This window comes from Vicia villosa, linkage group LG3 (genome assembly GCF_029867415.1).
Source record: "Vicia villosa cultivar HV-30 ecotype Madison, WI linkage group LG3, Vvil1.0, whole genome shotgun sequence".
Lineage (NCBI taxonomy): Eukaryota > Viridiplantae > Streptophyta > Magnoliopsida > Fabales > Fabaceae > Vicia > Vicia villosa.
This window is the reverse complement of record NC_081182.1, coordinates 87,532,720-87,555,621: the sequence shown is the minus strand read 5'-3', so window position 1 is coordinate 87,555,621 and position 22,902 is coordinate 87,532,720. Positions and strand designations below refer to the sequence as shown.

The 22,902-nt window shown below is 32.2% G+C and overlaps 1 protein-coding gene across 1 annotated transcript; it reads right to left on the bottom strand.

Annotated features, from left to right (window-relative positions):
- Positions 1 to 7,180: 7,180 nt before the first annotated feature.
- Positions 7,181 to 9,330, bottom strand: LOC131662134 (protein LIGHT-DEPENDENT SHORT HYPOCOTYLS 6-like). Its single transcript, XM_058931833.1, has 2 exons — positions 8,315 to 9,330; positions 7,181 to 7,906 (listed from the first exon to the last, which is right to left on the bottom strand). The coding sequence occupies exon 1, from the start codon at positions 9,009 to 9,011 to the stop codon at positions 8,334 to 8,336; it is 678 nt and encodes a 225-aa protein (XP_058787816.1). The 5' UTR covers positions 9,012 to 9,330; the 3' UTR covers positions 7,181 to 7,906; positions 8,315 to 8,333.
- Positions 9,331 to 22,902: the final 13,572 nt, after the last annotated feature.

Sequence of the window (22,902 nt, the reverse complement as noted above, 5' to 3'; positions counted from 1 at the left end):
GTTGATGTATTAGTACAAAATAATCTGAATTGAATAAGGGATACTCAACCCAAACAATTATAAGATATGTTTCTTTAGGATACAAGAAACGGGATTAATAATCTATTCCTTCAAAATATGCGGTCCATTTTCTCTAAGACTCGAAGCAAACTATCCCACCACAAAATTTTGGTATTTCCAAAGACAATATCTACTCATTTTAATGTAACACCCTAAACTCTAGAACTTTTATATATATATATATATATATATATATATATATATATATATATATATATATATATATATATATATATATATATATATATATATATATATATATATATATATATATATATATATATATATATATAATTACTCAACAATTAAGGTGTCATTAACGACGACCCTTCATTAAAACATAGATATTAAAAAAACATGCACCAGAATTGTAAACAACATTCAACACCTATCATTTCATGCTCACATTCACTTAGGATATTATCGCATCAGAATCACATTAAATTCAATTCATAAAGACTTAACTTTCATAAAATAATTCAAATGGAGTTGTAACATTCAACTCGTAGCAACTTAAAAAACAACTTGACAATAAACAATATTAAACTTCAACAAAACATAAGTAATCAACTTCAAACATAATAAAAATGTCTCATTCTCGATTTTACAGAATCAGAGCACTAAATCACTAAGAAAGCGATAAAAAGTGAAAATAACTCAAGAGCTATCTTTCACTTGCAGCAACTTCTAATCCTGATTATCTATAATATGTCCATGGTGGACAACATTAAAGCAAAGGAGGTGAGAATACACTTCCAAAATTTAGCGGTGTGAACAAGCCAAGGTAGAATGTCAAATAACAACAATTACCATGCTAATCATAACAATAACAACACACCAAGCATTCTAATATGGTGATTTCTATTTTTCGACTTGTGTTAGTTGTTGGCCTACTGTTAGTCTCTGTAAGGTGAAGTTTTTGTATGACTGAATGATTAAATACAAATTTAATCAAAATTATGAATGAGTTGATGGATGATGAATATGTTCAAATGGGATAATGTTGTGTTGATTGTTGTGTGCGGTGATGCAATGTGCTCGAAAATTGACTCAACATGCACGTCGTACGAATATGAACACACAGGTTCATCTCGCTTCTCGATCCCCACCATAAGATTAAATCCCCTCTTTGAACCAGAGCACGCCAAAATCGCTACCATCATCATAGTAACGCCTCACCAATTCCTCAATGTAATTAGCTACTCGCACCATCCCCCACCATAGGACATAGGCTCTCCAAAATGAACCGAAGTTCAGACACCATGATGCATGACTTCCAACATGGACATGCAATTAAACATCATCATAACAACATGGTATGCATATTTTCAAATACGCCACATCAATGACAATATCACTACGACAATAACACAAATCAACACAACATCATCATCATATTTGCATATATTCATAATTCATCATCTCATTCATAATTTTGATTAAATTCAAGTTTAATCATTGAGTCATACCAAAACTTCACCTAATGGGGACTAATAGTTGGCCAACAACTGACACAAGTAAAAAATTAGAAATAACCATATCAATCCCAAAAAATGGGCGAATTTCAATATTCCTGAGCTTGACGACCTGGTCGTTGCCTGGGTGACGGTCGTCACCCAGCTCGTCTCCTCCCCCTGACGTCCGACTGGAGAAATCAAGCTTGGAGGCTCTGCCGACCACCTAGTCACCCTTATGACGGCTGTCAACTGCTTGACGACTTGTTCATCTGACAGATGACGGTCATCACCCTATAATAGAAGGTAGAAACACGATTATTGCATGGAAGCTCCAATTTTTTATCCCAACCATCCAAAATAGTCTAGAAATTATCCCACATATTATAAAACAATTATAACATACAAATTCATCCATCTAATACATATACTTGAAAATTTTCATGAGTTTACACTTATACTTAAAACCTTCAAAATCTCAACAATGGCATAAACATGAAATTGACTAAAAATATTATTTTCAACACATATTGGAACACAAAACTGATCATCAAAATCACCATACAAAGTCAACATAACACAATTATACATATTTCATATGAAACCCATACAAACCTATTGGAGGCTAAGGACTCCTCAATTGTACCCCTTATGCTTAACACCCATTAAAGAAGAAATCTCCCCTTACGTTAACTCCTAGCAGCAATTAGTAGAATTATGATTTAATTGATTCTTCTTCCTCAACCTTCTAGCCTCCCTTTATCTCTAGTCTCTTTCTCTCTTTTCTAAAGTTTCTACGTATTGACAAAAGTTCCCTATTTAGATTTATAATTCCTCCCCTCACCTAACCTTCTCTTACTCCTTTCTATTTATCTTATTTTCACTTTTGACACAAAGTCTCTATTTTCATTAAAATTAAATAAATTACAATAAAATATTATTATTTTAATTTCTAATTTTATTTAGGGACAACTTCTTTATCCATAACAAAAAATTAGGTAGTCGACCTTCAACCAATCACATGATACCATTTAATTTTAACATATTTAATTATTTATTATTTTCAAAGAATTTTACACTGAGGATAAATTTACCCAAATTTTTGAATTGGGTAGATAAGAATTCACCATTTTATTTTATTTTCTATCATGCGGTAATAGAACTTTTTTGTAAACAAAGTGTACATAGTCTTTAGAAATGCACATATAACTATAAATAGGGTTGTTAAAAAAATCATAAATTAAACTTAATCGCCAATCTGAACCGAACTAAAGTTAAAATAATTGAACTGTTATGTTTGGTTATTTAACCAAATCATATTGCACAAAGAGTTCTAGAAACGAATCGAAACCGAACCAAACCAAAATTGAAACCAAATCGAACCGAAACTGAAAATGAAAAATACAAAAAATAAGTTTTAAATTTTTATTAAACTTCTAACAGTTTGGAATTTTAAAATGGTATATCAAACCAATAATTAAAGTTCGGTTCGGTTCTAAGTAAATTAAAACGGTTCGATTTGGTTCGAATAAATTTTTACTGAGGTTTGGTTCGGTTTGATTCAGTCACTAAATTATACCATGAACTCCCCTAACTGGGAAATCGTAATATTGATTCTTCTTTGACAAACTGTAGTAGGAAAGCTTCTTTATGGTGGAAGGACTTGTACTCGATGGATGAATCTTCGGAAGAAAATCAATACCCCTGGTTCTCACCAATTTCTTGCAAGCTTTGCAATGAAAACAACATTATTTTTGGAGACATCATTGGATTAGCTCAACTTCACTGTGTATTCAGTTTCCTTCTCAGTTTCTGCACTCGGGAATCAGCAGTTCTAAGGTCTTTAATCATGGTGAGTGGATCGATGACAGCTGGGTGTGGGATATTGATTTAAATTCAGAGGCCCTTTCAGAGGAGGATACAACGCTAACGGGTGATCTTTTGGAAATGTTGCATTTTGTGACTCATGTTCCTAACCTGGAGGATTCCTTCATGTGGTTGAGGCATCGGAATGGTTTTTCAGTCAAAGCTAGCTACTTGAGGATGCAAGAGTTATCCAATTCGGGGAAGGTGTTGGAGATAAAGTTGAAGCGTGGTTGTTGAAACACTTTATAAGACAGGTATTTGCTTTATCGTTTCCACGGGGATTGATGCGATATTACCTTCGTTCTACAATTAATAATGTTTTGAGTAAGAGTTTTGGAAAAGTTTTGGTAACAAAAAGTTTCGATTGCATGAAAATTATTTAAAGACGGTAAAAATAGATTTTTGAACAATTTGAAAAAAACGTGTCAAGATTAGGTTTCGTTATCTTGTTTCATATCTATTCGATCAATCAAGCGTATGAACTGATTAATGATTAATACAATCACGTATCCTCTCGATACCGTTTATCTCTAAAGTGATATCCTGAGTATTATCTTTTTAACAACTAGATGATCTCTCATGCCAACAATCAACATGATAGTCTTTAAAGTTTGATACAAGTGATTATTAATTCATAAATCTATCTCTAAAATTTGTTTATTAATAAATGAATATCTTTCAAGTCAAGGTTTGAAACATATCTCTTAATAGTGATTCAAATCAACAAATAAAACACAAACAACAAGATATTCACCATATATTAATCATCAATAAAGTTCATACACAAAAGATCAAAAGAAATACATAATATAAAAGTTAACTACCTCTAATCTTAACACAAAAGACGTTTAGCTATCCATAGCCATGGTAGCTTCAACAACAAGTAACAAAAGAAGATTCACTAGCATCAAAGATCAAAAATGAAGATGGATGCTTGAAAATCTTAATGAAATTCTCCAAATATGTATTTTTTTTCTCTCTATTTTGTGCCCTAGAATAATGTTATGGGAAAGAGTTGGTAGAAAGATCAAGATAAAGTCACAAAATATCTTCAAGTTCCTAAAACACAAGTGCCAAAAGTGGAATCTCGCTTAGCTAGCTAAGTGAGCTTGCGAAAATATCTGGTCCTGAAAAGAGGAACGCGCTAAGCGAGATGGCCGGGCTAAGCGCGGTCAAAAACATGGCTCAATTTTGGAATTGACTCTCTAAGTACGCTACACCTTCGCTTAGCGGGCTTGATGAAATTTTCTTGCTATTTTGGACTTCTTAACTCCATCCAAGCATTCCTCTTGCCTTCCTAAAGTCCAAAAACTTGTCATCACCTAAAAAACCTACAAAATGCAAGGGAAAGTGAATAAACCGACATATATACAAACATAACCTTATACTTTATTTATTTATATGAATTGAATGCTTAAACACTAGCAAACTATATATTAAATTGCAAAAGACTACAAAATTATGAACAAATATATCAACAAATTGGTCTCTAACAGTGATCTGGCCAACTTGTAGAAATCTCGGGTGTCTAGCGAAATTCTCATATTTCGTTGGAGATTGATCTTCAATAGATTGTCGTCTAAGATGGAGTTAGCAAGGTGTTATGTTCTCAAGGGTGCGTACAATTTAGTTTGTCGTCGATGTTTCGAGGGTGAAGAGGACTTGAAACATCTCTTCCATTCTTCAGCAGTTAGTAAGCTTCTTTTAAAAAAGACTTGTGACTATTTTTTTTGTTTTTAAAGTTGTTGATTTATAAATTATCATCAACTTGTTTACAAATAAATGTCGCTGTCAGGATTTGAACCATAGACCAATAACTTTCTTAAATCAACTATTAAGTGTCAAGTGAGCTATCCCACCCACTCAAAAAAGATTTGTGACTAGTTTGAAGTGATATATGACAATCGAGCAGGTATGCTATTATATCGTTTGCAAGCGTTAAACCTAAATACAACATCTATTTTTAGCTTTGATTTTCATTGGTTGTTTGGTCTAACTATTTGTTGGACCACTAAGGCTTGTAGGAACACTATTTTATTGAACTGGGAGATTCTAAGCAAAATTGATGTGTTAGAGATGATTAAACATTTATCTTGGGAGTGGCTTGTGGCCTCTAATAAATTTAATCGGGTGATTGGGTGGTCAACTAGTGTGTAAAATTGGCTTTTGTTGTATTGTTGGATTGAGCCCCTTGTGTTTTCATATTTGAAGTTTCATTGCTTATTAAAAAAATATTTGTCACTAAAAATAAGGTTTTACACATTTTTCTATTTATATATAGTAAATTAAACACACTTTATAAATATTTGTCACTAGAAATAAGATTTACCCAATTTTCTATTTATACATAGTAAATTAAACACACTTTTTATCTTAAATGAAATTAAGCCCAAATATGTGCATATTCTTTTTCCAAACCATAACGTCAATAAAGAGACCCTATTGAAATTGTTGTTTGCTTAGGACAACCACAAGAAGCAGGTGCATTAAGAATAAGGCAAAAAAGAACCCCACACACTCTTCCTATATCTAAAAATCTCTCCCCACCCACCAGAAAACACTCCCTTCCCACCCCTCTCATAAATGAAACTATTATATGAAATGACCAATGCACAGAATGCTACTATCATTTCATGTAACGACAAATAAGGCAAAAATATTCAGAACTTAAGTGGGATTCTCTTCCCCTTATCAACCTTGTGATCTTGCTCCTTAGCACTTATTTCTGTTCAGAATTCCGTGTCCCACGTAACAGTAAACATCCGTAAATATTATAAATAGTAAAAGCTAAAAAAACAAAATAACCAAACAATGAATAATTCATATTTCATTGTACCATATATTAATGACGGTAAAATTGAGAAAAAATATCGTTCAATTAATAACTATGCAGAGATATCAGATATAAATAATAAATAATAAATAATAAATAATTAAACACGTCTTCAAAATTAAATTGAAAAAAAGATAGAATATAGTATTAATTTTATTTTGAGAGTGATATATAAATATAATTGTTTCCTTTTTGACTTCTGTAGTGAACGAAATGGTTAAAGTGGGCACCGCACATAATAAAGAAAAAACAAAAAATAAAGTGAGAAAATAAAGTTCCCTATACGAAATAATTTGGATCTAGAAAAGGCCAGAAAGCGAAAGTTGTTGGTTAAATATGAATATTTCTTTTATGGAGAGAGAAGAGAAAAAATAATGCCAGAAAAAGAAGAAGCAAACAAGAAAGCAATATACAAAGAAATAATTTTGGTACATTATCATGAGTAGATGAATGATGATTTTAAGTGGAAAATGGGTCCAAAAATATTCCAAATTGAAATTTGTGAAATGTTATTTTGTTTTGGAGGGAATGGTGGGTCTATGCTATAATAACAAATAGGACATAATTGTATCCAATCGAAATTATAATAATACAAATGATTATTATATGTAAATAAGGATATAGAATGTAATAAGAGGTATGGTAGGCTAGTAATCCTTTTCACACTTAGGTGGTGGTTTCCAAATAAAATATGAGTAGCAATCACAAGGCATCACTTTTTTTTCATTGATGCTTGTAGGTTACTTATCTTTTAGTAGGTGTTGTTGTCACGGAAAGATATGTCAATTATAGGTATCATAAGGGACAGTGAGAATGCTGGTGAATACTCTTTTAATTATATACATTTCTTTTAAGTATAATACTAGTACATGTACATACATGTATGGTATGATTACCTATTTGTATAAATTACTATAAACTGTGATTTGACAATTTACTGAATCGAAACATCATGGATGGTTAGAAAATAAGCCAAAATTGTGACACTGAAAAACAAAATCATAGAACAAAAAACAACATCTATGATCAAGATGTGAGAAAAGAGCACCTGAAACAGAATGTGCAACAAGAAAAAAGTTTTGAGAAATGATAAGATAGTGCACGTGTGTGTTGGGATCATTGTTGATAGATTGAGGCCAGTAGATTCAGAAAGAGAGCCCTTGGGGACCATATGAATAGTATAGAATTGAAGAATTAGGTCTTCTTATTTGACTTGTTTTCTGTTGTTACTCTATTTTTTTTACTAGCAGCATCACCACTAAAACATAGACATAGATGATGAAATTAAATTAATCATGATTTTGAATAATTATGATGATAATAATCATAATTATGGAAGGGTCATTATATCTATATCTAAGTCTAGCTACAACATTTTGTAAGGATGACAATTTCAGACAAAGACATATCAGTGATTTTTCTTTCCCGTTGTTCAAAATATTCAACAAATTAATTGATGAGGTATGGTACAACTAGAAATGAAGCTCACTCCTTCACTCTCCAACATTAAACCCAAAAAATAACACCAGCATCAAGAAAAACAAAATTAAAAATGCTTTGGGAGTTTTTTATTCTGACAAATTGTTCATTCCTACAACAAGTTCCAATGATAATAAGGATTTATATAAACATATATATAGCTTCACCATAGTGATAGTGCATTGAGTTACTATTCAAAAAACATTCACTCCACCTTCAAAACAAAATCAAAACTATAAGAAACAAAATAGAGGCAAAACAAAAACACTTAAAATGAAAAACTAATAGCAGCTAAAGAAAAAGATTAGAAAGAGAATGCTAGTAATTAAGATTTTAATTAATTACTAAATGCTAACTTGCTCAAGATTTAGCTAAAACATGGAATGGAATGATCATGCAAAAATTGAGCTAAAACATATATAATCAAACAATAATAATATCTAGGAACTTAAATTTTGTTGATGGAAAATAGGCATAATAATATTATTAATAATAATAAATATGTAACTTAATAATAATAAGCTTTAATCACAATTAATTTCCTTAGAATTAAAAACTAAAGACATAAAATTAAGAGAAAAAAATGAGGAAAAATAAATAAATATAATTAAGATTACTATACTGTGGTGGCGGTGGCAGTACTAAGAAGTACTTGCATTAGCTGTAGTAGTTGTAGTTGAAGTTGTAGTTGTACCACCACCAACAACAACAACCGTGTTATCACCTGCACCACCGTTACCACCACCGCTATCATCATTAGCACCACCACTACTACTCACAGCAGACACTGTCACTGCAGTCCTCTTCCTCTTCTTCTTCTCATAAGGAATCCCTCTAGCTTTTGCCTGTCCTTCTCTCACTTCCCTCAAGTAAATTCTCACAGCTTTAGCGCCGAACGGATTCGACTCAGGACGGCCTCCGTTTTCTTCATAGGCCGCTCTGAGTCGTCCTATCAACGCATCAAGGCTTCCCCACGCCTGTTTCAAAGGACAAGCGCAGGGAGCAGGAGGATTCGGATGACCGAAATACGGACATCCGGAAACATGAACTTTCGTCTTCCCGAACTGATCGAGATATTTCAAAAACTCAATCACGTGAGCGCCACTGCACCGTGCAAGCGTCAATGGTGGCTTGTGGTTTTGTAGATATTGGAGGAAAGTGTTCCAGTCACGGCGCTTTTGAGATTCGTAACGGCTTGGTGGAGCTTGTGGTGGTGGTTGCGGTGGTGAAGATCCCTCCGGTTGTACGGTGGTTACGGTAACCGTAGGAGAAGTTGTTGGAGGTTCTGAAGATGATGCTCCTGCTGATGATGAATCCATGATGATCGAGAAAGTTCCAGAAGTCTTCAAAATTAGGGTAAGTAGAGTAATTAATAAAGGTTTACAGTTTTTGGTTGCAGTGTGAAACGGTGGCGTTTTGTTGCTGTGAATGAGTGAGTGTGTGTGTGTGTGTGTGAGTTTAAGTTTTCACGGGGAAGAAGAGGAGCGTTTAGTTTGGATTTGGGGTTTTGTTTAGAGAGTGAGAAAGAAAAAATGGAGAATTTTTTGGGAGAGAGAGATGGATGATGGGACGTTAAAAAGCATTGCTGAATGAATGAAATCAGACTGAAGGAAGAGAATGGTGAAGGGTTGCTTTGCTGACGTGGGTAAGCGACATTTCAAAATTAAATATACTTCAATTATCTCAGCGTAATCTTTTTTTATTTCTATACTTTTATTTTTTTATTTGTTCAACTAAATCATCACTTTTTTTTTAATAAGAAACTAAATCATCATTGAGATAGTTGAGTTACTTCAAAATTTGAAATAATAATACAAATTCAATTCAATGTAATTTTTTTCGAATTTTTAAGAATTAAAAATTATATACTTCTTAATAAATACTAAGGATGGCATATCACTTAAAAGTCACACACAATATAGAGATATAGAATTATACATTTGATGAAGTGTTCAATAGAATAGTATTATTCTATATGTTAAAGATTTTATGTATACTTTGATATATATGAGAACATTTAAGACAAGTTAAAATATTTTTTATCCTATATTTTTTTAATCAAATAATTTATTAGTGAAAATTTCACTTTTGGAAAATAATAAATTGAATAATACAAATTCAAACTTGTTCTTTTTCGTTTGATCTTTGCGGCTATCAACTAACATAAACATACTGACTGTTTATAGAAAGATAAAATATTTTATGAAGTTGAATTGTGATACATTATGGATGTAGAAGTATTTTAGCTTAAAATTTTTAAAAAACATTAATAATATGATAAATATTGTTGATTTATAGCTTATAGACTTTTTCTTATCCTCTAATTTATCTCATTCAAAAATTATTCTCCCTATTTTAATTAAAATACTTTTGATCTATTTATCATATTTTTCTATTAAAAATCAACAATAAATTTATTTTTAATAATAATTAATTTTATTTTTTATTTTTAAAGAATGACAAAGATTTGTTTTTTTTCTCATATTATAGAAATTATCAGGATAATGTGTACATTTGTTTAATGATGTGTGACTTACCTCTTTTATTTTTAAAATTATAAAATTTTACTTAATCATTTGACATATTTCACTGATAAAACACTTATAAAATTAAATACATAGTCAATTTTAAGTAAAAAAAAATGAGACAGGATGAAAACAATTTTTTAAAATATAAAATTGATTTTATAAAAATGATAAAATAGAATATATATATATATATATATATATATATATATATATATATATATATATATATATATATATATATATATATATATATATATATATATATATATATATATATATATATATATATATATATATATGGGAGCGTACCTGGTGAAAACTAATAGGGTTATGAGAAATGAGAACAATTAATATCAATGGTTAGATCTAATGTTGTTGCTCTTAAAATGGTATCTTTAAATCTTAAATGTTAATTAGATCTAACGATTGATATTAATTGTTCTCATTTCTCACAAACCTATTAGTTCTCACCAGATACGCTCCCTATATAGGAGCGTATCTGGTGAGAACTAATAGGGTTATGAGAAATGAGAACAATTAATATCAATGGTTAGATCTAATGTTGTTGCTCTTAAAATGGTATCTTTAAATCTTAAATGTTAATTAGATCTAACGATTGATATTAATTGTTCTCATTTCTCACAAACCTATTAGTTCTCACCAGATACGCTCCCTATATATATATATATATATATATATATATATATATATATATATATATATATATATATATATATATATATATATATATATATATATATATATATATATATATATATATATATAGGGAGCGTATCTGGTGAGAACTAATAGGTTTGTGAGAAATGAGAACAATTAATATCAATCGTTAGATCTAATTAACATTTAAGATTTAAAGATACCATATTAAGAGCAACATTAGATCTAACGATTGATATTAATTGTTCTCATGACCCTATTAGTTCTCACCAGATACGCTTCTTTTATATATATATATATATATATATATATATATATATATATATATATATATATATATATATATATATATATATATATATATATATATATATATATGAGGAGGGATATATTTACTCCAATAATTATAAAAGATATGAAGAATTATTAACCATATATATGAGATATTAAGAAATTTCAAATGATATTGAAAAGTAAATAATTTTAAATTACTCATTCTATATAACAAATGTTAATTTGTTTATAATTAATTTTTCAAAACTTGCAAGATGGTCCCATCAAATAAAATCCTAATAATTTTCAGAATTTACATATTGGTCCCTTCAAATTTTCAAAAATTATAAATTGGTCTTTATTTTTCATATTTTAAATTTGGCCCAAAAATGACACCAAAAATTTAATAATGAATCATTTTAATACTTCTTCCAAACAAAAAAAAATTAAAAATTAATAGACTTTAATTGAATCATTTGAATTGCTAAGAATTTTGAATTTATTAAAAATATAGAGTTTGTGGTGGTTAGGAAAAGTTCACGCGGGTGAGAAGTCTTATTTTGGAGGTATTTTTTATAAGGTTAAAGTATGTTCACGAGAATGAAAAACTTTGTATTTTTGGGTATTTCCTGGTGAATTTAGAAAGTATTCTCCTCAACCCTAGGGATGAGATATTTATAGAGGTCCATGGGCTTGGATTTGGGGAATCCTCAAAAGTAGTAACTATTTCACCTTAACTAGGGAAACTGTTAATTACTTAATTCTTAGAGAATCATGATCATGACTTCTTCTGCGTGTGGCTATGGATTGCGTACACGTCACCATCCATGTTTTCCCTTAGGGCGGGTCACCTAATGAGTAGAGACATGCATAAGCGATATATTCTGGGACGGACACTTGATGGGGGCCGGTCTCATGTCGTCCTATATTGGGTCCTTACAAATATATCACTACCTAGTCCCTTAAGCACGATAAATTTTAAAGGGAAAAGTGATTAAGATCCTCCTCCACATAGTCTTAAACCTTTAATTCCTCTCAAGTGAATCCCGTAGTGAGGAGCGAGTCCCTTAGTTAAGGGTGAGTCCCTTAGTTAGGGGCAAGTCCCTTAATTGGGGGTGAGTCTCTCATTTAAGGGTGAGTCATCAGGCCCTTGTCAGGATTCTTAAGTATAACTCAATTGTCACTAAGGGATATCAAAAATCAGTCAAGTGATTTTAGAGACGTCAAAATGTTAATTAGTATTGGAAACTTGAACTTTAGTGGAAAAGAAGCGTATGTGGCATTTAATGCTGCTTATGATGGTTTTCCTAAGAAAACCCAGTCTAGTTTCTTTTCTTATGCATGTCCTAGACGTGTGAAACCCTCTCCACTTCTTGCAACAATTGCATTACTAGGCATGTTGCTTGTGTTCTTGGTTTTTCCCTCATAAAAGGGTCCTGGTTTACTTTTCAAAAAGCTATTTTTCTCTCCCTCTTCTTTTAGGATTTTCACTATTTAATCAGAGAAGTTTCACAGGTGCGGTAGTGCTTATCTGATCTTTAAGTTCAGATAGAAGGGGAAGATAACGTGGTTCATTAAACTTCAAGGGATCCAAGTATTAGAGCCTTTTGTAACCTCTTCCATTCTCATTAAAATTGATGGCCGAGAAGAATACCAAATGTGTCCATGTTAGAGATACTGTATTCTTATATTCTTAATCGAACAGAATCGCGAGGTTTCATCAGAATATTAGGGCGTAATTATGGAGCCCTATTCAGGAATAGAAAGGGCTAACATGGCTACATTTGGTGGTTTATATGCCCATTATTTTTACTTGCACCTTTGTATCATTCATGAGTTTGGGTCTTAATACTTTTTACGCATTGTAAACCAGACTTTTTGGCGACTGGTAATGTCTCCCTTCGCAAATCACACCCAATGTCTAAAGCATCATTAGGTCCTTTGAGATCATTTGTTTCCATCTGGTCCTCCTACCCACTATAAGCATATTCCTTTATTTTTATGGCGTAGAGGTCCTCCTCATTTGTGGTTGGGTAATTCTACGCTCTTTGCATGGTAGGAATTTTCTAGAACCCTTCAGTACGTCTTATGAATATTGGTAACATAGATTTGTGTGATTCAGAGGGCTATATGGTGTTTTTATGGTGACTACATAGGCGACAAAGGCCACTCGTTTACCTCTGTTATGGACAATGAGTCCCCAGCTCATAAAAGGAATGGACTCCAGCAGCCTTTCTCCCCTTGAGCGAAAGGTGATATAGGTGTTAAGTTGATTTAGGTTTATGAGCTCTTGTATCCTTATTACCATGGACTAAGAATATGGCGGCGGGATAGAGAAGTAACTTGGTTCGCTTTATCATATAGAAAGAACCTTCTTACTTGATCTTTTCCTTAATGCTTTATATATTTTAACATCTTATTTTGCAGGGAAAATTCTAGAATATCGCTTGTTTAGAGAGGAGAACACTTAGTTTATATGCAGGTCAACCATTGACCCACAACCATGTCTCGAGACTACCTTGGAGATTTATCATAAAATAGAATAAAAAGGCAAAGCAAGACATCTCATGATAGGTAGGCTCTCCCTCCAAAGAGCCACGAACGGGAGAAGGGTCCCTCGGGTTCCACAATTTCATATTGCCTTGGAGGGCGACAAAGATTCCTTCGTAAGGATTCAATGTGTTTGATTTCCTCAAAGGTTGGTAAGGATCCCTCATAGGTCATCTGAAAGCTTTTAGATCATATGAGTCGAGGTGAAGCTTCTCAAATGCATCCCACTAGAGGATATACGCAGAGCTTCCTTAATCTACCAAGATTCTTTTAATTTCTCAATCATTGCATCTCATGATGATGTCCATGGAGTCGTCATTGTGGGGATGGAAACCTGCTATGTCCTTTTTAAAAAACACAATCTTGACCTCTGGTGTCTTGGTCTCTCCTTCCTTCAGATTTGTGGGCAGGTCCTCTATAGTTAATATTTGGAGAGCATATCTTCATCGAGCAAAACTGGTCTCTCCATCCCCGACAAATTCTCTTGCAATAGTATTGAGGGTGTGGAAAACAGTCGTGTCACCATCTTTTCTGCACGACTCCTTACCCTTTGTGACATAAGGTTTCTAGCATTGTTGCGGTCACAAGAGCAGGCGACCTGGCCTTTGGAAGGAGTCACCTTTGACATATTTTTTAAGGTGTCCCTCCTAGATCAAGCACTTTATCTCTTTTTTAATTTGGTAGCAATCTTTTGTGTGGCATCCTTTGACCTTATGAAATTTACACCATATGTTAGATTCAAGTCTATAACATTCGCGTTTGGAGTTAGATGCGTAGGGATATCATGCAAGTGAAGGACCTTTTGCCATATCTGCTTGCGACGAGTGTTTGGGGGCGTGAAGCTCTCCACGTCGTTTATATAACACACTTCCCTTGTGACCAGCTCTGCTAACGAATATAATGGCCTTTGGGCGAGGGACTCGTTAAAGTGCTCCAATTTGATAAGGCCCCTAAAAATATTCGACAAGGCCCCTCAAAATCATTTTGGGTTGACGACTTCTATAATAGCTTCGCTGAAACAGATGAGGTATTCCCTTAATGATTTTGAGGGACCTTGTCGAATGTTAAACTAATTGGAGATGGACATATTTCTATGTCGACTTGCTGTGAAATGGTGCACGAGTTTATCCACCATATCTTGGTAGATTACGATAGAAGCTCGTGGTAGGCTCATGTATCATTATAGGCCTTCATCTTTGAAAGTGTAAGACAAAAGCTTGCATTTCAATGAATCAGGCACTCCAATAATGGTCATCTGTGTGTTGATGGAGACAACGTGCTCGTAATAATTTCTATGTCCATCAAACTTTGCCAAGGAGGAAGGCTTGAAACCTTCATGAATAGGTGTTTTCCATATCTCGTTTGAGGTGTTTTCCTCTGTGAATGGGGGTAACCCCTACTGGTGCTACTGAATGTTAAGGATGTTGTCCTTTAAAGTTTTGTTTTGAATGTGCAACTTGTCTATGGCAGCGCGCATCTCTCCTATGGAGTTAGGATCATTGCTACTCTAGTATCCTCATGTGTGGGAGATTGTTATCTCCTAAAAACCATGAAAGAGGACGATTAGGGTTAGGAATGGAGACTTTGGTCAATGTCAAATTGGTGGAATAATGAAATGTGTGGCGCATGTCAGTTTTTTGTGGGCACATAGTGGGTATCACTCTACTTGCTAAAAAAGTACAGATGTCTGGCACTCATATGCTAGTAAGGGTGGTTATAGGCTTAAAAGTTTGTGGTAGTTAGGGTAAGCTCACACAAGTGAGAAGCCTTGTTTTTGAAGTGTTTTATGTGAGGTTAAAGCAAGCTCACGAGGGTTAAAAGCTTTGTGTTGTTAGGTATTTTGTGGTGAATTCAGAATGTATCCTCCTCAACCCTAAGTATGAGACATTCATAGATGCTCATGTACCTATATTAGGGGAATCCTCAGAAGTAGTAACCACTCCACCTTGATTAGGGAGCCTGTCGACTGTCTAATTCTTAGAGAATCGTGGTCATGACTTCTTCCGCATGTGGTTACGGACTCTGTACTCGTCACGATTCACACTTTCCTTTAGGGCGAGCCACCTATTGAGTGAGGATCATACATATGCGACATATTCTGGGACAGATGTCTGATGAAGGCCGACTCCATATCGTCATATTGTGGGTCTTTACAAATATGTCACTACAATATATATATTTATTATTAAATATATATTTATTATTAAAGAAAAAATAAATATGGAGGATTTTTTTTTGTACCAAATTAAAGAAAAAACATTTATTATTATTAAAATGATATTAATAAATATCTGATTACATCATTTACTATTAAAATATTTTTTTTAAAGATTAAATAGTCACTTCTTAAATTTGATATATTAAATTACTCCACATTGACCATTTTTAAATCCAAAATGCTGAATCAAGTCACACAATCAAGTCATGCATAGGAACGTTCTTTTTCACACTATTGTGATTTCAAGTTTATAATTCTCTATTTAATTATAGACTATAAAAAGGGGACAACTTCTCTACCCATCACAAAAAGATGGGTAGTGTACCTTCAACCAATCACATGATTCCATCCCATTTAACACATTTAATTATTTATTAAAATACTACAAATATTTGTTGTTTTCAAAACATTTTACAAAGGAGGTAACCTTACCCAACTTTTTGAGTTGGGTAAATAAGAATTCACCATAAAAAAAAGTTTGAACTTTGTACCTAAAATTAACATTAGTTTTCTTTTGAATGACAAAATACATCACATAAATAAGAAATTAAGAATTACGATTACGCTAATATACGTATTATTAGTAAAAATTAATTAATTATTTTCACACTTTATATTTTATTTTTTTTAAAGTTTAACTTCTTTTTTCCTTTTTGTAATTAAGTTTAATTTAGGATTCTAGATTGAGTAATAGAAGAGGAGGGAAGACAATTGCAATATACATTTTGCACAGTATTGGCAATTCACATGGTGGCCCCTCTGACTATGACAGGTTTACCATTCACCACCGGCGGTTCTCCACTCTCTTTCTCTATGTTCATTTCATTCATTACCTTTGTCCACCTTCAGAGTATTGTTTTAAGAAACACGCGCTCTATTTATTGGGTTAATGAGTTTTTCGGTGGCGCGTGTGTAACACGTATTTATAGTAGCTTATGCGGATGTGATGGGCAATAAATGGAGGGTCTTAACATGGTCAAATATTTCATGGCCATGTTTAACGATGGATGCACCTTGTACCCTCATTTTCGTACTTAATTTTTTTATTTTTTATTTTTTATTTTTTTAAAAGAATATATATTATCTTTTTAATCCTAAAGATAAAATTAACTATTCTCATTTACTTAATCGACAATGTATTTTAAGGTATACAATTTCGTTTCAAGTTTTTGAAGCTATAATGTAGATTATTGATAGTTTAATTATAGCAACACTAATAAAAACCATTTCATGGTAATTTATGTGTGACAAATATATTACGAGACTTTATTTATCTTTAGTTTAACAGCGGTAAATTTTAGATCATATGAAATAGTATGTTTTGTTCGTTCTAAAAGATAGCATTGTAGATACATCACTTATTTTTATCAAGCACTCATATCACCTATTAATAGAGCTGTCAATAAGGGTTACTCGGCCTTAAACGGGCCGGCCCTAGCGGGCTCTGGATTTTTTAGGGCTGGGCCAAAAAGCCCTGTATAATATGGGCTCGAGATTTACTACCCGAGCCCGACCCTAGATGAACTTTGGGCTATCCGGTCCTAAATAGGCTTTTTTATTTAAAAAAATTAAAATAAAAACTCTATAATATTTATTATAAATAAAATTAAAAATTATGTTATTTTAAACTAATACATTTTTAAGTACTATATTATCTCTTATAAATACTATGTTTCTAAATACAATATATGTATAAATTGTATAAAATAATACTTGAATATTTATTATAAGAGAAAAACTAATATAATATGATGAAAAAATGTTGATTATATTAATGTATAATATTTAAAAGAGAAAGATGGAATAAAATAGAGATAAAATTTAGTGAAGTGAGAAAAATCAATATGTTATTTTGGAGTAAGATAATATAAATATTAATATATTTTTTTTAAATTTATAATTATGCGGACCTGATGGGCTACCCACGGCCCATATGGACTAGCCCTAATGGGTAGCGGGCTTTTCAGGGCTGGGCTAAAAAGGCCCTGAAAAATATGGGCTCTAATTTTAAGGCCCAAGCCCTATGATTTTTCGGGTCTGGCGGGCCGACCCATATGGGCTAGCCCATTTTGACAGCTCTACCTATTATGCGTGTGTTTGGTGGAGCGTTAAGTAATAAAGATCAAGTCTGCGTGCAAGTTTTACGTGAATTTTTCAGAAGTTATAAATTGAAGTTTTGGCTCAAACGTGTGTTTTTTACTATATCAACTCAATTACAAACAGATATGTATTGTTCAAACTAATATTGAGATTCTGAGGATCTATTACTACCGCTTAAGCTAATGTTGAGACTCTAATGTTTTATGTAGGAGTTTAGAAGGGATGGAGCGTTTTGAGACAAAGGAATGATTGAATGAAAAGAGCGTGGGGTTTTAAGTGGAGAGGATTTTGCATAGTTTCATTTTTTTTCATAATACAAAAACTCCTTAAATTGGAAAAATTGAAAAATTGTATTGGAGAAGGGTTTTGCATGGTTTAGATAACTTTTTCAATTAGAATTTATGTTGTTATAATATTCGGAAAATAAAAATATATTAATGATACATTCATTTATCATCCTATACAAAATTATTTAAAAAAGAAAAGAAAGGTTTCTCTATTTTTTTTTGTCCAAACCTCATTCCTCTGGAACTCTCTTTTCTCTTTCCTTCCAAACTCTCAAACAAACTCCAAAGCTCGACGGAGATGGTACTATAGCTATATGAATTTCAATAAATTCCTTTAGTAAAATGATATATATATTCTTTAATCATCCCCACTAAGGATCTTTGGAGGCTAGGTGAAAATAGTTGATATTAAACTTAAGAAAATGTCCTAAGGGAAAATTACATGCAATATACAAGTCTTATATTTGGACTATCAAATAAGGGTTGGAGACAATAAATTAGATTGTGATGATAACATGAATGAATTTAACCATTGGTCGTCTCACAAAAGATCCCTTATTCAAAAATTATAAACTTAGGGGGTTATGTTTAGGAAATGTAAGTAGAAATTTGACAGCATAAAAAAATTAGCTTCTACTCCCATCATTCATCCATCTGATAAGACTGCCCATTTTAAGATTATATGTGATACATATAATTATGCATTAAGGGTTATCCTTGAAGAATGGGTGTGAAGAGATGCCCATGTTAGGAATTGACACAAGATAACTACATCATTATTGGAAAAAAATAACTATTGTGTTTATGATTGATAAATTTATTATATATTTGCTTGGTTCAAACATAGTTAGTTTTACTGACCAAACAACTTCGATGTTCCTGTTCAAGAACCCATAAGTAAATTCAAGACTAATTTGGACAATGTTGTTGCTCCAAGAGTTTGATTTGGATATTAGAGATAAGAGAAGAGCAAAGAATTTAATAGCAGACCGATTGAGTAAGATACAAAGGGTTGAATAATTTTTTCCCATTTCACGATGATTTATCTAAAGGGGTGTTAGGATAAGTTAGGCTATCCTATGTACTTAATCTTAAAGGAGTTATGTAGTGCATCTTTGATGGTCTTCAATTCAGATACTGTATCACCTATTATGATCACATCATCTACAAACACAAGAAGGATTACGAAAGATAATAAATATGTTTGATGATCTAGGCTATTGCACTAGAGTTGAACATGGAGTGTTGAAGATTTCGTGTGATGAATTAATTATTGCTAAAGGGTATAAAATATGTGGTCTATATATTTTAGAAGGTTCAAATATTGTTATTCACTCATCGTTAACTAGTGGAGGCTTTCATGAAAAGGAAGAACTATGGGATTTGGGTTTAAGGCGTTATGAATGCCTTGAGAAAGTTTCAGAGGAGTATAATGATGAATTTTGCAGAAATCAAGGGATAAGAATGCATGTTACCGCTGAGTTGTTATTGAGTTTTTGGGGAAAAGCTAAGGTTAAAACAACTTACTTGGTTGGTAGACAAATTCTTCAGATGGAGAATACTGAAAACCAAGAGAGAAATCTGTTAAAAACTATAACAGAGAAAACTCAGTTTGAGGTGGAGTTTCCTACTAGGGATACTAGTAATAGTGAGGGAACGCTTATAGAGATCTCTGATTATCATTTGACTCATGAGAAGGTAAGGAGAGTTATTGTAGCATCTCAAAGGGACGATTATGCTAGTCTTGGATATTATGTTTTTAATGTGGCTGAAGGACTACAAAATAAAAGAAGAAAAACCTTCAAGGAGGCCTTTGAAAACAAGTGGAGTCAAGGGTGGTTGAAAAATTATACTTGCAGGCTTCTTAAATTACCTAGACAGAAAAAGGTAATGGGAAACAAGTGGATGCAAGTGGTGATATCAAGATTCAAGGATTGTTTGGATTTGATTAAGATTATTGATTAGAGTTTCAACCTGGTAGAGAGCAGCAATATTGTTGATAGTTAAATTGATATCAACACAGTTTAAAGTCAAGGTGGAGATTGTTGGAAATATGCCTTAAAACCTTTGTTGATGAAGAGAAAGAAAATATGTTTTGAGATTTTCATAAATCAGAAAGTAAAAAAGTAGTCTGATCCAAGCGGTTCACGGGTATCGAACTCGGTGAGTTCGGTTCATTGATCCATTCATTAATGTTAGAATATTTTATATTAACTTGGAGATCATATAAATTAATGTAAAAAATATTATATGATATTTATAATATTCTAAAAGATATTATAAGATATATATTTATAATATGTTAAAAGATATTATAAGATATATATTTATAATAGTCTAAGAGATATTATAAGATATTTATAATATTTGAGAGATATTATAAGATTATAATAATATATTTTATTCTAACAATTAAGGATATATGTTTTGGGATTTGTTATGCATTTATTGGATTTTTGCTATTATAAATATGTATCTCTTCTGTTATTATAGTGTGACAATCTTAGAGCTTACAACAACAAGGGAGAAATAAGGGTTTAAGGAATTCCAAGGGAAAGCTTAGAAAGACAAAGGTTTTTGGGAAACCTTTGGAGTTATCTAAGAGGATTGGAAAATACTTCTAAACACCTTGGGTTTGAGTGATTCTTATATTGAGAGTTGGAAAGGTTGGTAAATACTTGGGTAGAAAATAGGGTTTGCTCTTTGGGAACTGCGAAGGCTATTTTCTTGTAACTCATTTGTAATCTCCTGTAACAACTTTTTGAGTATAGGGAATTGGAGAGCTGCTCTCTTCCCCAGAGTAGATCGTTTGATCGAACTGGGTAAGCAAACCTTCGTCTTTTTCTCGCCTTATTCTGTTATATTATCTGTGTGCGAATTATTATTGTTGTAGACCATTTATTTTGGTTGTTACTATTCTTTGCCTCACAAATTGGTATTGAATTATGTCGTAATTCACAACAAGATTCACAACAGATGCTTAGTAAAAAAATGAATAAGCTTTTCATGTCTTCTTCTGCTAGTTTGTTTATGTCCATAGAGGGACTTTACATGCTTACATACCTGATTAATTAGGCTTAGAAGGATTTACATCAGGTGTCACAATCATATCAACATCTTATTGAGCTCTCCATGTAAGAAAATATTATTGATATCAAGCTGCTAGATTGTCCTATTGTTGATAGATGCTAAAGCAATGATTGTCCTGACAATGATAGGTTTTGCAACTTGTGAATAAGTTTCAAAATAATCAAGCCCCTCAATATGATTATATCACTTGGCTACTAAATTGCTCTTAAATCCCTCGAGTGATCCATCTGTAAGGTATTTGATTTTATACTCCCATCTATATCCAATCGGTTTTATATTTGGAGGTAAATTCAGAAGTTTCTAAGTCCTAGTTTTCTCTAGAGAAATTATCTCAACCTGCATTGCTTGATTACAACACTATTAGCATCAACATAAGTTTTAGGCTCAATGTTAAATGTTAAAGAGAAAGTGTAATGACAATGAGGTGTAGAAGTAATATAATAAGACAAGGACTTAGAAATAAGATAGAGAATACCTTTAGATAATTAAGGTGAATCATGTGTTGCAATACAAATATAACTTTTCAAATATGATAGTTTGTATCTAGTTCTTGATTACGCACACAAAGGTGCACTTTAGGTAGGTTTGTTGGAGGAAATATCAATAATTATACCAAACGAATGTGTGGTTTGTTCATCATGACATGGATTTGGTTTATAGGAATCAAAAGTATGATTTTGGTTAGGTTCGTTTAAGTATGCAATTGAATTGCAGGGTTCAGGTAAAGGTTTGTTCTGATCAAAGTGATTAAGACTGTAATGGTTGGGATCAAGTGTATGGTTTTGGCCATGTTTATTTTATCATGAATGATTTGAAGAATAATAATGCCAAGATGTTGTGGCAGTTGATCTTTGAACATGATATGGCAGAATATGTTCATGGAATGATACATTCGTTAATCTAAATATTTCCTTCGAATAAATATCAAACAAAACATAACCTTTCATGTTAGTGGTATAGCTTACAAAGATGGATATTTCCGACTTTTGAGTCTAGGTTGGTTCCTTGAATGAGCTAATGTCTGAAAGTTTAACATGTAATTTTTTATAAGGTATCTAATTTTGCAAATTTTAAGTGGTGACCCTATTGATAATGAATGTAGCATACATGATGCCATAATACACTAGTGCAGAAAGTACTTTTTACATCGGGCGAAAAGTACTTTTTACATCGGGTCTGGGCCCGATGTAAAGCCAGGCGATGTAATAAGTCAGAGACATTTTACATTGGGCCAAGGCCCGATGTGAAAAAATAACATACCACATCGGTTGAATTCAAATGTCTGATGTGAAAAATAATGCAATTTTTTTATAAAAAGATATATACGCCATATTTTACTTCGGTTTTCCTGTCCGTCCGATGTAATAGATAGTTTTTACATCAGTTTTCCACTTTGCCCGATGTAATAGATAAGTTTTTACATCGGTTTTTCATTTTGTCCGATGTAATATGTTTTCTGTTTTTAAGCGTACAATATTTGTTTTTC

Bases quoted from the DNA above. Each gene is read 5' to 3' on its own strand.
- LOC131662134 (XM_058931833.1), bottom strand. From the start codon at position 9,011: ATGGATTCATCATCAGCAGGAGCATCATCTTCAGAACCTCCAACAACT.